Genomic DNA, 16,949 nt, shown 5'->3' on the forward strand with positions numbered 1-16,949 from the left:
CAGCTGGTGCAGAGCCACCAGAGACTGGAGGTGGGTCCAGAGCATGGTGAGCCTCCCTCCTGCGGGGGCTGGGGAGAAACTGTTGGAGCGTGGGTTTCCTGAGAGGGGCCGTCAGCTTCATCACAAACTCGGTGATGGAGGTGTTTCAGCAGGCTCCAGGCTTGACCCGTATTCCCCGGAGTTGGGAGAGCATGAGGTTTAGGGTGCCTGGTTCTCCCCTAAGCGGAGTCTCCAGAAGAGGGACTGCTTGCTCTCGGGGCTCTGTAGTTAGGCGGCTCAATCTAGATGGATACACGGGGAAAGAGTGGATCTGGAAGGGTTAGCCCGAGGAGGCCCCCACACGTAGGGCCTCCTGAGAGGAGAGGGGGCCTGGAGGGAATGCACTACTGGAACCGGGCACGTTGGAGACTGGGCCGTCTGTATCCGAGAATGGGGCTCTGGGAGGTTGGTTTTCTATTGGGAATGTGTCCTAAGAACTCACAAAAGCTGCCCTGGGGGAGAGAGCGAGCCAGCCTTTCGGCACATGACACACAGAAGGTCCTAGTCTAAGTAGGACTTCACTGGCCACAGAAATAAAACTTTGCCCCTTTCCTCTGCTGTCTACTCCCTATCCCTTCACGGACATTACAAAGGCCAGAAACAGTAGAATGGCAGGTGGGAAGGGGAGAGGGAAAGGGAAGGAGAAACTCACCGTACCTGCCCAGCACCCGCCCACCTTCCCTCCCTCTCTCTCCCACTCACACACATGTTCTAAGGCTTCTAAGCTTCTGACCAGGCTGGATCTGGGCAGGCAGGATAGAGCTTAGTCCTTTTACTCTAGACTGAAGTGGACTTCTGAATACTTGAGAATACTACTTTGAATAGTAATGAGTGGGGCAAGAAATTTAAAATTGGGTTCTTCTTGACATATCAACCTGGAGCAGAAAAACTCAAGATATACTGTCTTACAGAACTTTTAGCAAGCTAGTTCGAGGTGACTTGGTTCATCAGGGGAGGAAGAACTGGGGGAAGTTACCAGCAGTTCTGAGGCCAGGAGTCCTGGATGGACAGCTGCCCCCCTCGTTCACACCCCTGCCTGGGCTGCCGGGAGGAGCCGGAGCTGGTGGCTGAGCAGCCATGGTTCTAAACGCTGCGGCAGAGCTCATGAGACAACCAGGAGGTGTTTTTCCTCCCATCTCAAGGCCAAGTTCTCTAAAAGCAGAGATTTTATATATATTTTCGAAAAGCACGTTTTATATATATATATAAACACACACACACACATATATATGCACACATATATGTAGTATATACTAAAGTTATATAAGCAGCATATATATATAAACTATACTTCAAATCAAGAAATACATTTTCTATTATGAGCCAGTAAATACACCCTCAGTTGAAACAAGTTTCATGAGACAGTATATACCTACTATTTGTACTATACTCTCATATTTTTATCCTATTTTGGTTTAAATGCAGGTCTCCAAGTGGGCCTATAGCTCCAGTTTGCAAAGGTCTATTTCCCCACAATATCAGGGTAAGTAGGCAGCAGCAGCAGTCTGTGTGCTTGTTTCCTACCCCCCAAGTGATGCTTCTTCTGCTGGCAAAGTGTATTTTTCCTTCTGCTCTTAATCATTCCACACCTGTATTAGGGTTCTCCAGAGAAACAGAACCACTGGAATGTATATAGGGAAAGATTATTATAAGGAATTGGCTCACATGATCACAGAGGCTGACAAAGCCCAAGACTGGCAGTGAGCGAGCTAGAGACCCAGGAGAGCGGAGGGTGTAGTTCTCGTCTGAAGGCCAGGCCAGCAGGCTCGAGACCTAGCACGAGCCATTGTTTTAGTCTGAGTCCAAAGGAAGGAAAAAGTTGTCCTAATTCAAAGGCAGGAGGAATTCTCTTACTTGGGGAAAGCACAGCCTATTCAGGCTTTCAGGGGATTTGGGTGAGGCCTGCCCACAGCAGGGAGGGCAATCTGCTTCACTCAGTCTAGGGACTCCAACGTTAACCTCATCCAGAAACATTCACACCCAGAAAAATGACCAAACATCTGGGCACCCCACAGCCCAGACAAGTTGATACATAAAATTAACCATCACAATACCCCTACCTCCCTAAATAAGGCACCGGTCTTAGCTCTTAAAAGATCCAGTTTAATTTAGACTTGAGTATTGCAATATAGGAATCAAAAAACATAATTTTAAGAGCCCTGTAAATGCCTCTCTGAAAAGTACAAGGTGTGTCAAAATGTAGGTCCAACCTCCAAACTGTACTCCAGTCTCTCATCAGCCACGTCCGTTTGAAAAAGCACGAACAAAGTTATAGTAGTTAATCTTGCCTTCTCCGTGGGAGCACATCCTGATCAACTGCAGGAGAGAGCAGAGAGCAGGTGAGGCGCGGCACGCTTACTCTTAACACGCCCTAGCCTTTGTAAACGGGGTTGCAGTTTATATCAGAGGATTTCAAAATGTGCCCGCGAGCCTGCCAGGTAGATCTGATGTTATCCCCGTCTTCGACTGTGAAACTGAAGTTCAGATGGAGTAAAAGGCCTGCCTGGGCTTTCAGAACTAACATTTATAAGAACATGGTCATCTCCAAGGCACTTTTAATTATTTGTATATTCAAGTATGAGCTTTGTCCACCCAGCCTGCAGAGTAAAACTTTTAAAATAGCAAGCTGCTATTATCACAGCCTAACAGAAGAATCTAGTTCCAGGTCCCCTGAAATGCAGCTGTGAGTGGTGGTAGACTGGCTGTAGCCACCTTTACAAGATGTGTGCAAATCCACGGCACCCACACTTTCCCCGCCCCACTTCCCACTGACTGCAGTTCCCCTCTCGCTTGTTAAGGTCATGGATGGCACACATGACTTAAAAATCAAAAGCTGGACATGCTATCAGTCCGAGATTTGGGAAGCTAAAGGGGCATTTGCCCAAGTGAACACCTTCTCTCCTGTCTGCCCTCCTCTACTCCCTGCTAATGTCCTGATCTATGAAAAAATCCTCATCTCCGATCTAGCGCCTCCAGCACCGTGCATACAGCCTTCCCTAAATGAGTCTTTACTTCTGAACATCGCTTTTTGCTAAAAGATCTTTAAGAAGGTCTACAGTGCTTCAGTGTTTTCCATCAGTGAGAAGTCTCCAATGTAAGTCACGGACATTGGCAATTGTGGGAGAAATTTTGTTCTGAGTTTGAGGGAAGCCCAGGCTTCCTGGGGACTTATAATGAAAACAAGGCACAAAATGCCTTCTTCAACTGACTCATGAAAATGCTAGGAGACTGGCCATGTCCTTCCTCCATTTGCATCTGGCCCTGCGTGACCCCTTACCGACAGACATTACTTCCGCTGGCAGTGATCACACCCTCTTTCAGGCTGGCTGTACTGCTGGGCTAACGAAAGCATCGCTGTGAAAGGTGTCACAGGCTGCCCACCATCCTGCTCAACCCAGTTACCTCTGAGTCTCCCCTCGGGGCTGCCTCTCTGGGATCACCTCTGTGGAGGGGCTGCCTCTCTGGGATCACCTCTGTGGAGCCTCCTTCAGCCGGGAAATGGCCCACCAGCCTTCCAGGGCCGTCAGCCCATACCCACTGAAACAGAGGCCCTGCTGCAGCCATTAGGAAAGAACCCCAATGTGAGAATCCAAGGGAAACACCATAACCAGAACTGAATAGGAAATCTGATTTGAACGTCTTCAAGTTTTCCATTAAAACAAAATATGCATGCAATGGCCTTGGGGAGAGAACGAACGGTGTTTGGCCTGTGCAGTCACTCAGAAGAGTAATGCATACTGACCTCCTTAATCAAGGAATCATCAACTGGGAGATTGAGAGAATCACAGACTTTAAAGAACATTTCTTTGTCCACAAAACCTGAAGCTTCCTGGTCATAAATCTGAAATGCTTCGCGAATGTTGTCTTTGCATGGATGAGGTTTCAGTTGCTTCTGGATTGTGTCTATCAATGCTTCCAGTTCCTGCTCACCTGGATCTGTAGTTTGCTTGCTGTAGACAAAGGAAGGAAACACCAGGCATATTATTTATTCTTGACCAGTCGTATCTCAGTGACAAAAGTTCTCATTTGGTGAAGCGGGGAAAACTTCTAATGACAAGCGGCGTTGACACTGAGCTGGCCAATAACCGAACGCTTGCCTGCAGGGGCTGGCTGATGACTGACCTCTGCAGGGAGGCCTGACTAGGGGCTTTCTGAACTGATGCTCGGCCTCCCTGGCTGCCATCTGTTACATCACTGCAGCACAAAGAGCCAAATCTCCCACCGCCGCAGCCTCCCCAGGTTCAGTGTTTGTGCGAGTCATCTGCTGCTTACTGCTGCTGCAGGCCTCCATGGTCTATGTTACTAAAAATAAAGGAGTTTTCAAAAATTACACGCAGAAACCTGTTGTGCTTTTAACATTCCCTCTCCATTCTGAATTTTGTGAAAGGTGGTGGACTGAGAAGTTTAGGCTTAGCATTTACTGAAATGAGAGATGAGTAACCTAGAGCATTAGAAAGAGGGTGGTCTATCCCTTCAAACCACAACAAGGATCAGCAGAAGCCTGATTTATTTCCTCTGAACACAAAGGTACCATTATACAAATAAAGAGTTTTAGAGCTGGGAAAGACATTTCATCTTTATAAATGCGTTCTGGGATAAAATGATATCCCAATAAGCTCAGAACCCCTTTTTCAATGATGAAAAAACATACTTCAGGACCCAGATGTCATATCAGAGGCAGGACCAGAACGGACATCTCACTCGGGTTCTGACATGTTCTTTCAAGGACGCCCACCGCCTCTCACTGACCCCCTCCCCCTCCATACCATCACAGGACCAGTCGACCATGGCTTTCCTGTTCCTTTTTCCTCCTACACAGGGTAGTCAAAAGGTTCACTGTTCCAAATGGCCTCTTTTAACTTCATTCCCTTTTGAACTGCTGGCAACCCTTGCTGGGGAAGGCATAAAGTCCTACAGCCTTTCAAGGACAATTTGGAAAACATGGACCAAAAGCCTAGCAAAGAATTTTAAATAATTCATCCTAAGGAAATAACCATGGAAATAACCGTCTACACGGATACACCTAATAAAGCAGTTTTGAGACAGCCTAAATGTCTAAAAAAATTATCCAAAAAATCAGGAATTGGTTAAACAATATCCCCAATCAGGCAATATAATAATGCAGTATGGACAAGGTTGCAGAAAGAGTAAAGAGATGGTGAGAAAATCCAGATATAAAGATATGTATAGAAGGCTACATTCGCATCAAAGTTGTAAGGGGCAATAAGAAGATATAGTTAAATCTGCTTTTATCGTGCAAAGAACCTCTGGGAAGAGATTTTAGAGCCAATGAAAGAGGTAGTTACCTATGGAGAATTGAGGGTAACAAGCAGGCTGATGGAAGATGGAGCAGGAAGAAGAGTTTTCATTTGTCCCTTCAAATATATATACATATATATATGAGTCGTTAATGTAATACCTACTCAAAAAATTATCAATGCTCCATAAAACATTTCATATCAGAAATGTTAATGATATGCAAAAAGCTAGTTGAATATTATATGATTACTCCATTTTATATGTATATCAAAGCAATATTTGAAGTAATCATCTCTGGGTTATGAGATTTTAAGGAATATTTTTTATTTCTATTTTCTAAATTTTCCTCCCTGAAAGTTATTCATTCTGGGCATGTGTTACCTTTATAGTAAGAAAAAAACAATATAAATTGCAATGAAAATCTCTAGTATCAAAATGCTGTCCGGCATTTTGATTATTGAAGCAGAATACGTTTATCTGATGGGTACACCTCCAGTCATATATACTAAATTATGAATGACTGCGTGGGAGCTGTTTTAGTGGCAGAAAGCAGTCAAACCTCAATCTTCCCTATCTTTCCAGGAGTTAAAGCCATGGGGCAAATATATTTGAAATATGATCATCCATTCATTTTGGGAAAGAGAAGATAACCCTCCCTTCCCTGAAGGGGCCAGATGTTCAATACTGCTTCACACATTAGGGAAAGTGTCCACGGCATCTGCTGCCGTTGAGTACACTGGAGAACATTCAAACAGAGCTCGCAACAGGTGGTACTGTTTAAGACAGAGCTAGTGAGAGTTATAGCCCCTACTTTATTGAGGGGCCCAAAGCAGGGCCAATTCCTAGGAGAGCTGCAAGACTCAGGGTAAGGTTTGTTCCACATATTAACAAGGGCACACGGGGACCAAATGGTCATCCTTAATAGGGACTGCCAACTGAGAGAGGTGGTTGGGTTCTCAATGTGCGAGGCATAGACTCCGTGCCACCCCCTCCAATGCCCTTCTTTTTCTTCCCACAAAAGCAAACATGAATTTTATAGGGTGATTCATCTCCCATAGGTAAGAAAGACGTCATGGTTTTCATTCCACTCTCAGAATATTTTCCTAGGGGCAACCTGGCAAAGCCCTCTACTTAGCAAGAACTAAATGGAATTCATGTATTTTCTTCAACAGCAAAGAGACTGCAATTTTGTTTTATCTTATATGGGGGGGGGGGAGAATGGAGAGGAGTGGGCAACTCTTTGATATGTCAGAACTTTAAAGTGTAGCCATTTCAATTTGCAAAGGTTCCACATCAACCCCCTGGCCTGACTAGGTCTCCCTTGGCCCACTGAAGGTAAACCCACTTGGAGGACAGGCAGCCCCTTGCCTAGAGACCTTTGGGCGGTCAGGGAGCTGAGTAACGACCTCCTCAATTTTTTGGTGCTTTTCTCTGTTGAGAGAGAAGAAATTGTAGTAAAGAGCATGAGCTCTAGAATCTGATTGGTTCAACAGCTGTTTTACCACATAAAGCCTGCGTGGTCTTAATAGATTACATAACTGCTCTGTGTCTCAGTTTCATTATCTGTCATAGGGGAGTTTGAAAAGGAGCCACCTCATAAACATTGCTTTGAGAATTAAATGAACTATTACATATAAAGCACTTAGTACCTGACATGGCAGATGCACACAAATGTTAGCTTTGAACAAAGTTCTTTTGACAGTCCTAGTACAAATAGACACTCATGTAACAATTATTTATTGAACATGTTTGGCCCAATGCTAGCTTTAAAAGAAACTGTTGAGTACGACAAAGAACCTGTCTCTAGTAAGGATTCCTGTTCTCCAGAAGGGAATTAAGACATGAACTTTAAAATCGCCCACAGATTGGTGGGAATGTAAACTGGTACAGCCCCTCTGGAAAACAGTGTGGAGGTTCCTCAGGAAACTAACAATAGAACTCCCCTAGGACCCAGCAATAGCACTGCTAGGAATTTACCCAAGGGATACAGAAATGCTGATGCATAGGAGCACATGTACCCCAATGTTCATAGCAGCACTCTCCACAATAGCTAAAACATGGAAAGAGCCTAAGTGTCCATCAGCGAACGAATGGATCAAGAAGATGTGGTTTATCTATACCATGGAATACTAAATGGCAATGAGAAACAATGAAATCTGGCCATGTGTAGCCACATGGATGGACCTTGAGGGTGTTATGCTGAGCGAAATAAGTCAGGCAGAGAAGGACAAATATCATATGTTTGCACGTATAGGAGGATTAGGAGGAACTTGATGGACGAACGAGGGGGAGAAGAAGGGGGGAAATGGTGGGGGAAAGGGAGAGAGGCAAACCATGAGAGACTCTTGAATGCTGACAAAAACTGAGGACTGATGGATGTGGGGGGGAGGGGGGAATGGGCATGGAGGAGGACATTTGTGGGGATGAGAACTGAGTGTTATGTGGAAACTAATTTGACAATAAACTATTTGTAAAAAAATAAAAAAATAAAAGCTGAAATAGTAACCAAAAAATAAAATAAAATAAAATAAAATCGCCCACAGAAGGGAGATAATGACCATTAGGGGTCACGTAGAGGAGATACAAAGCCTGAAAGGATCATGAAGAGCTGAACTGGGAGGTGGCCTTGAAGGATGTGAGGGCTGGGACCGGCAGAATGAAATAAAGGAACTTCAGACAATGGGAACAGCCTAAGAAGAGGCATGAAGAAAGGAATGCTGGAGGTTGGTATAATAAACCTGTTTGTCTGGACTGCAGTGTGTGTGGAAAGGTAAATTGGAACTCGAAGTTAGATGGTCATTTGGAGACATACTATGAAGGTTCTCGGATACCCGACTAAGAACTTTAGAGCTTTGTTTTTAAGTGATAGAAACCTCTTAATAGTAGTGTGATTAAGAAATCAAAAGAGATAAAAAGGGAAATAAAAAAAGTCTAGAAACAAATGAAAACATAAATACAACATACTAAAAACATAGGATGCAGCAAAAGCAGTTCTAAGAGGGAAGTTGATCATAATAAATGTCTACATTAAGAAAAAAATCTCAAACACCCCAACTTTATACCCCAAGGAACTAGAAAAAGAACTAAGCACAAAGTTAGAAGGAGGAGGAAATGATAAAAATCAGAGCAAAAAAATGAAATAGAGACTAGAAAAATGATAGAAAAAAAATCAATGAAACTAAGAGCTGGTTTTGTAAAAAGATAAAGTTGAACTTTTAGGTAGACTAAGGAAAAAAGACTTAAAATCAGAAATGAAAGATGTTACAACTGATATCACAAAAATTACAAAGAGTCCTAAGAGATCACTATAAACAGTTATTCAACAAATTGCTTTAACTGAAAGAAATGAATAAGTTTCTAGGGATGTATGACCTGCTGAACAGAATCATTGAGCTAGAAAATATGAATAGACTAATAACAAGTAAGGACGTTGAACTAGTAATCAAAAAATCTCCCAACAAAGAAAAGCCCAGGACCAGATGGTTTCACTGGTGAATTCTACCAAGCATTTAAAGAAAAATTAATACCAACCCTTCTCAAGTTCTCCAAAAAAAAAAAAAATTATAGAGAAGGGAACACTTCCAAACTTATTTTATGAAGCCATCATTACCCTGAAACCAAAACCAAAGGTCCATACAAGAAAACTACACCCCAATATCTTTGGTGAACATAGATGCAAAAATCTTCAACAAAACACCAGCAAACCGAATTCTACATCACAAAAAAAGGATCATACACCATGATCAAATGGTAATTATCCTTTATATGCAGTGATGGTCCAACATACACAAATCAGTAAATGTGAGCTACCACACTAAAGGAATGAAGAATAAAAATCATGCATACATGGTCAACTAATCTTTGACAAGGATGCCAAGAATACACAATGGAGAAAGGCCAGTCTCTTTAACAAATGGTGCTGGGAAAACTGAGTATCCACAGGCAAAAAAATGAAACTGGATCTCTATTTTATATAACAAAAATGAATTCAAAGTGTATTGAAGACTTAAACATAAGACTTCAAAACTGCAAAACTCTTAGAATTAAACCGAGGGAAGTTCCTTGACACTGGTTTTGGTAATGATTTTTTGGATAGGATACCAAAAGCAGAGTCAACAAAAGTAAAAACAAACAAGTAGAACTATTTCAAACTAAAAAGCTGTTTCACGGCAAAAGGAATAATCCAACAAAATGACAAGGCAATCTACGAAATGGGAGAAAATATTTACAAGCTGCCTTAGTCTGTTTGGAGTACTATAACAAAATACCAGAGACTAGGTAGCTTGTAAACAACAGAAATTTATTTCTTACAATTATGGAGGCTAACAGCCCAAGATCATGGCACCACTGACAGCACCATTCCACATGGTGGCTAGTGAAGGCTCTCTTTTTGGTTTAGAGCCAGTGTCCTCTCATTGTGTCCCCCTAGCATACAGGGGCTAGCAAGTTCTCTGGACCCTCTTTTATACAAGCGCTAATCCCATCCATAGCGCTCTCATGACCTAATCGCCTTCCAGAGGCTCTACCTCTTAATACCATCACATGACTTCTTAATATGGATCAAGATATCAACAGAGAGGGGCACCTGGGTGGCTCAGTCAGTTAAGTGTCCAGCTTTGGCATAGGTCATGATCTCACAGTCCGTGGGTTCGAGCCCCACAGGCTCTGTGCTGACAGCTCAGGGTCTGGAGCTTGCTTCAGATTCTGTCTCTCTCCCCTCTCTCTCTCTCTCTCTCTCTCTCTCTCTCTCTCTGCTCCTTCCCTGCTCGCACTCTGTCTCTGTCTCTCTTTCTCAAAAATAAATATTTAAAAAAATTTTTTAAAGATATCAACATATAAATTCTAGGGGCACACAAACATTCAGACCATGGCACAAACCATATATCTGATGAGGGTTATTACCTAAAATATATAAGGAACTCATACAATAGCAAAAATAAATAAATAATAAACAATCCAGTTAAAACATGGGCAAAAGATCTGAGTAGTTTTTTCCAAAAAGGCATATACAAATGCTAAGAGGCACATGAGAAGATACTCAACATCACTAATCATGAGGAAAATGCAAATCAAAACCACAATAAGATATAATACCTGTTAAGATGGTTATCAACAAAAAGACAAGAGATAATAACTTGGAGAGGATGTGGAGAAAAGGGAAGTCTTGTACATTCCCACTGAGAATGTAAATTAGTATAGCCATTATGGAAAAGTTATGGAATTGCCTCAAAAAATTAAAAACAGAACTATCATAGGACCAAGCAATCCCATTTCTGGATATGTATCTGAGAGGAAAGAAATCAGGACCTCAAGGAGACATCTGCAGTGTCACATTACTGCAGCATTATTCACAATAGCCAAGATACGAAATGGTGTCCAACAATGGATGAATGGATTTTTAAAAAGGGACACATGTATAAAAAAACATGGCACAATGGAATATTATTCAGCCATAAAAAGAAGGAAATGCTGCCATTTGTGACAACATGTGAATCAGAAGGATATTGTGCTTAGTGAAATAACCCAGAGAAAGACAAAAACAGTATAATCTCATTTATATGTAGAATCTAAAAAAAGTTGCACTCATAGAAACAGAGTAGAAGAGTGGTTACCAGGGGCTGGGGAAAAGGAGTGATGTTAATTAAAGGGGATAAAAAAAAAAACATTCAGTAACAAGATGAATAAGTTCTGGAGATCTAATTGTGACTATTATCAATAATACTGTACCGTATACTTGCTGTTGGCTACAAGATCTTAAACATTCCCACCACACACACACACATGCACACACAAATAAATGGTAGCCATGTGAGGTGATAGATGTGTTAATTTACTTGATTGTGGTAGTTATTCACAATGTATATCAAATCACCATGTTGTACACTTTACATACACTTACACCTCAATAAAATTGAGGGGGGGAAAGTAGTATGATGAATTCGGAGCCAAATTCCAGGAAGACTGGTCTGGTAACAGCATGTGAAATGGAATAAGGAGGAAAGACAGTGGACGTGGGAAGGCAAGTCGGGAGGTACTGTGGAGGCCTAGGTAGCAGTGATGGGAGCGTGGCCAACACCAGTGGTCCCCTGTTCAATATCCATCCTCTCCTTTTCCTAACAGGTCCCTTATTTTGTTTGGAACAGCAGTGAGGAGTGGTTCTGTGATGCAGCCCAGGCAATGAGATGTCAGCAGAAGTTGCTAGGTGGGGCTCCTGGGTAAGCCCTTTAAAAATGAGAAAGACATGACAAGATTGGATGTTTAGTCTTTTACCCTTTGTCCTTCCCCTTCTTCCTGCCTGGACTACAGACGCAGCGCTAGAGATGGAACGTTCACTGTGTGGCCACAGAGTGAAAAGCAGGAGGACTAAAGCCACTTGCTAAGGTGTCTGAGAAGAAAGAGGAAAAGACCATCACGTCTCTGTGGGCACTGCAAAGCTACCACACTGGCTCTGGAGTGCTTCCCTCCAGATGTCCTATTCCAGGAGGAACACAAGACTCCACTCAGTGAGGCTCACGTAAATTTGTTTTTGTGGTTGTTATGTGTGGACAAATGCAGCTCATAAGAGACTGAGTGCTTTAGATTAGGAAATGGTGGGGAGAATGAAAAGGAGAAGTCAGAGGCAAGACATATCATAGAATGAAAGAATTTAGCTTATTGAATATAGTGCAAAACAAAATTATCTCCAAGGTTTCACACAAAGGTCAATGGAACACTGAGGTGATTAAGAGAAAGCAGGCAATGAACATTTACGGCTTGCCTCCGGTGTGTGCCAGACACTGTGCTAGCACTTTACGTCTGTTACCACAACTCACTGTTATCACAACTTTATGAGACACACAGAAAGAAGGAAGAGCAGTTGTGCTAGAGAGTTGCGAATGACGACATTTTTTCTTGTACAAATTGTGAGGTGCTGTGGCTCAGCTGGAGGAAGACACATTGAACAGGCCAATGGGAATCTAGAACTAGAATCAGGAAAGTGGTTGGGATGGAGAGCAACATGTTTAGACACTGTGCAATGAGATGAGAGGAGACTGTCAGAGACTTTAGAAAAAGCAAACAAGAGGACCAAAAATAGGACCTTGGGAAAACCAACCTAATAGACAAAAAGTAGCAAAAAGACACAAAGAATAGAATTCCAGAGAATATCAGGGGTATCAGAGACTCTCACTTTCTAGAACTCAAAAGAGTGTTTCAAAAAGGGGGCTCACCTCATCCCATGGATATACCTAGAAAATACCCACATCTGTGTAAATAACCCAAAAAAGACCTGAGAAATGGCAGACTAGATCTCCACAGCTAAATGTAGAGAAGAGGCCACATTAAAGACGATAAGAAGGTTAGAGACATGGTCAGCAGCCAAACAGACCCACTGGACTGTCTATCGGAGAGACAGACTCCACCACTGTGGACAGAAGAGAGAAGTAGACCCCACACGGGGCACCCCAGGCACAGGGGACTCACATGGGCAAGATGAATCCCCATAACATTTGGTTTTCAAAATTGGAAGGGCCTAACAATTGATAAGGCTTACCACCTGGAACTTTAAAACCGGCAGCTAGGCTCTGGGAGAGCCAGGAGGCCAATAGGAAACTGAATCTATGCCCCTAAAGAGAGAGCACCACAAAAAGCCCCACCAAGATACAGCATAGTAGCAACAGTTTGGGGGGGAAATAAAAGCCTGCGGGTATAGAGGAGGGAGATTCGTTCACTAATCTCAGACTATATGCTGGAGGGGCAGGGTTCTTCAGGAGACTTAAGAACAAAAGAGTAGGCACCCCATTTCCCCACCCCCACCCCCACCCCCAGCCATAGATAGGAGGAGACTTGGGGCAACTAGGGTTGAACTAGGTATGAAGATTCTCCACCTAGCTTGCTAACAGCACGCTCTGTTTGCACCTTCTCCTGTGGACATGACCTCCCCATCAGTTTCCCCCAGACCAGGCAGGAGTTTCCCCCCAGTGGGTGCAGGACCCCTGACACAGAGGACCAGCATGGACTTTGCTGGCACCGCACAACCTGTCCCTATGGTTTTCTCTGGACCCGCCCCCTACAGCCTGACCTGGGCAGGAGTCCAGTGAAAGTGGTGCCACCAGCCTGGCAGTGTGCAAGCAGCCCTGAGAGAGCCCAACACCCCTCCACAGTGACTCTGCCCTAGAGAGAGGGGAAGATATCTGCACACCCCATTTGAACTTTGGTCCCAGCAGTGGGCTAGGGGCAGACACATGATCTGACTGCAGACCCTGCCCACTAACGAAACCTTCTCAGTGGAAAACACAGAGTGCCCTGCAGTTCAGTGCTATTGCAGCCTTGGCAAATGCCTGGTCTAACTTAACTCAAGCCCCAGGGGGCCCCAGGCTGTCCCACTAACACCAGAGGGACCAAACATTGTCATTGCCCACAATGGGCAAAGAGCCCCTGCAGACAAGTGGACTGAAGGCAAATGCGGCTCAGCCACAACAGTAGGGCACATGCAACACACACTGGAGACAGCCCTGAAGTGCCAGGTTCTGATGAGCAAGGGACACCGCACTGCAGGACACCCCAGGACCTCTTCTTCATAAAGCCACTACTTTCAAGAGGAGTTGTAGCTGACTTTTCTAACACACAGAGACAGAGAGAAAAAATGAGGAAACAGAACAATATGTTCCAAATGAAAGAAGAGGACAAAATCACTGCAAGAGAGCTAAACAAAACCGAGAGAAGTAGTATGCCTGAGAGAGAACCTGAAGTAATGCTCATAAAGATACTCATTGAACTTGAGAGTGGATGACTTCAGTGAGACCCTCAACTAAGAGATAGAAAACATAAAAAGGAACTAATCACAGATGAAGAACTCAATAACTGAAATTAAAAATATACTAGAGGGAATAAATACTGTATCTGAGGAAACAGAAGAATGAATCAGTGACCTGAAGGACAGAGTAATGGAGAGCAATCAAGCTGAACAGGAGAGAGAAACAAGAATTAAAAAAAATGAAAACAGATTAAGGGAAGGCAACACCACCATCAAGCATAATAACATTCACATTATAGGGATCCCAGGAGGGGAAGAGATAGACAAGGTGGCAGAAAATGTATCTGAAGAAACAATAGCTGGAAGTGTCCTGAATCTGGGGAAGGAAACAGGAATCCAAACCCAAGAGGCACAGAGAGCCCCAACAAAATCAACCTAAACAGGTCCACACCAAGGAACATAGTAATTTAAATGGCAGAAAGTAATGATAGAGAGAGAATCTCAAAAGCCACAAGAGAAAAGAAACTAATTACATACCAAGGAAACCCTAATAAAGCTATCAGCTAATATTTTTGCAGAAATTTTGCAGGCCAGAAGGCATATATTCAAAGTGCTGAAAGAAAAAAACCTGCAGTCAAAAATAATCTATGCAGGAAGGCTATCATTTAGAATAGAAAGAGAGATGAAGAGTTTTTCAGACAACTCCATTACAAAGCTGTAGTGATCAAAACAGTATGGTACTGGCACAAAAATAGACACATAGATCAATGGAACAGAACAGAGAACCCAGAAAAAAACCCACAATTATATGGTCAATTAATCTTTGACAAAGGAAACTAGAATATACAATACAAGGGGCATCTGGGTTGCTCAGTCAGTTAAGCATCGACTCTTGATTTTGGCTCAGGTCATGATCTCACAGTTTGTGAGATCAAACACTGCATCAGGCTCTGCACTAATAGCACGGAGCCTGCTTGCGATTCTCTCTCTCCCTCTCTCTCTGCCCCACTTAAGCTCAATCTCTCTCTCAGAATAAATAACTTAAAAAAAAAGAATATGCAGGTGTCCCTCAGTGGGTATATCAGTTAAGTGCTGGACTTCAGCTCCGGTCATGATCTCACGTTTCTTGGGTTTGAACCCTGTGACAGGCTCTGTGCTGACAGCTTGGAGCCTGGAGCCTGCTTTGGATTCTTTGTCTCCCTCTCTCTCTGCCCTTTCCCCTCTCACACTCTGTTTTCTCTCTCTCTCAAAATTAAATAAACATTACAAAAAAATAAGATGCAATGCAAAAAAAAGTCTTTTTAACAAATGGTGCTGGGAAAACTGGACAGCTACATGCAAAATCAAAGAAATAAAATGTATTAAAGACCTAAATGTGAGACCTGAAACCATAAAAATCCTAGAAGAGAGCATAGGCAGTAATTTCTTTGACATCAGCCACAGCAGCATTTTTCTAGTAAGTCTCCTGAGGGAAGGGAAACAAAAGCAAAAACTAACTGTTGGGACTATATTGAAGTAGAAAAGCTTCTGCACAGCAAACAATCAGCAAAACTAAATGGGAGAAGAGATTTGTAAATGTCATATCCAATAAAGCGTTAGTATCTAAAGAACTTATACAAGTTAACATCAAAAAAGTAAATAATCCAATCAAAAATAGGTAGAAGATATGAACAGACATTTATCCAAAGAAGACATCTATGGCCAAGAGACAAATGAAAAGATGTTCAGTATCCTTTATGAGAGAAATGCAAATCAGAACTACAATGTGATCTCGCTTCACACTTATCAATATGGCTAAGATAAAAAAAACCCAAGAGGCAACAAGTGTTGGCAAGGATATAGAGAAAAAGGAACAGAGTGCAAACAGGTGCAGCCATGTAGAAAACATACATATGAAGGCTTCTCAAAAAATTAAAAATACAATTATTATATGATGTAGTAACTCTAAGTACTGGGTATTTACCTAAAGAACATGAAAACAGTAATTTGAAAAGATTTATGCACCCCTCTGTTTATTACAGAATTATTTACAACAGCCAAATCATGGAAATAACCCAAGTGTCCATCAATAGATGAATGGATAAAGAAAGCGTGGTACACACACACACACACACACACACACACACACTGGAATATTACTCAGCCATAAAAATGAATGAAATCTTCCCATTTGCAACAACATGGATGCAGGTAGACAGTATGATGCTAAGCAAAATAAGTCAGAAAAAGACAAACACTGCATGATTTCATTCATATGTGGAATTTACAAAACTAATGAACAAAGAAAAAAAAACCCAAAAAACAACTTTTAAATTTAGTTCTTTAACCACTGGTTACCGGTGGGAAGGTGGCTGGGGAGGTGGGGGAATGGGTGGGTGGAATATGTGAAGGGGATTAAGAGTACATTTATTGTGATAAACACTGAGTAATGTATAGAATAGGTGAATATATTATTATACACTTGAAAATAATATAACATTATGTTAAAAATTTTTTAAAGAAAATAAAGAAATGGAATTTAAAAAGGAGGCAATGTTTAGGAATTTGTCAGTTTCTTCTAAGTTGTCCAGTTTCTTGGCAACTGGGGGTTGGTTGTAATCAGTCCATTTTCATTCATGATTTTGTCTATTTGAGTGCTCTCTCTTTTCTTTTTGAGAAGCCTGGCTTCTCAATTTTTGTCTCAAATTTTGTCTCAAGGTTTATCAATTTTGTTTATTTTTTTCAAAAAACCAACTCTTGGTTTCATTGATCTGTTCAACTGTTTCTTTGGTTTCTATATTGTTTATTTCTGCCCTGATTTTTATTATTTCTCTTCTTCTTCTTCTGGGTTTAGGGTGCTCTTGTTGCTCTCCCTCTCGTTGCTTTAGGTGCACTGTTAGATTTTGCACTGGCACTTTTTCTTATTTCTTGAAATAGG

At 42.3% G+C, this 16,949-nt stretch overlaps 1 protein-coding gene across 2 annotated transcripts in view; it reads right to left on the reverse strand.

Annotated features, from left to right (window-relative positions):
• Positions 1-2,121: 2,121 nt before the first annotated feature.
• The window catches only part of EFHC1 (EF-hand domain containing 1), a 63,241-nt gene continuing 48,413 nt past the window's right edge, over positions 2,122-16,949 (reverse strand). For both annotated transcript variants that reach the window (XM_039217471.1, XM_039217470.1), the window contains exons 10-11: positions 3,782-3,989; positions 2,122-2,355 (exon numbers count right to left, since the gene is read on the reverse strand). In XM_039217471.1, the coding sequence (XP_039073402.1) occupies positions 2,275-2,355; positions 3,782-3,989 (289 nt within the window). In that variant the 3' untranslated portion in view covers positions 2,122-2,274. The remainder of the gene's footprint in view (positions 2,356-3,781; positions 3,990-16,949) is intronic.

This window comes from Hyaena hyaena, unplaced genomic scaffold (assembly GCF_003009895.1).
Source record: "Hyaena hyaena isolate Hyena2069 unplaced genomic scaffold, ASM300989v1 scaffold_694, whole genome shotgun sequence".
NCBI classification, from domain to species: domain Eukaryota; kingdom Metazoa; phylum Chordata; class Mammalia; order Carnivora; family Hyaenidae; genus Hyaena; species Hyaena hyaena.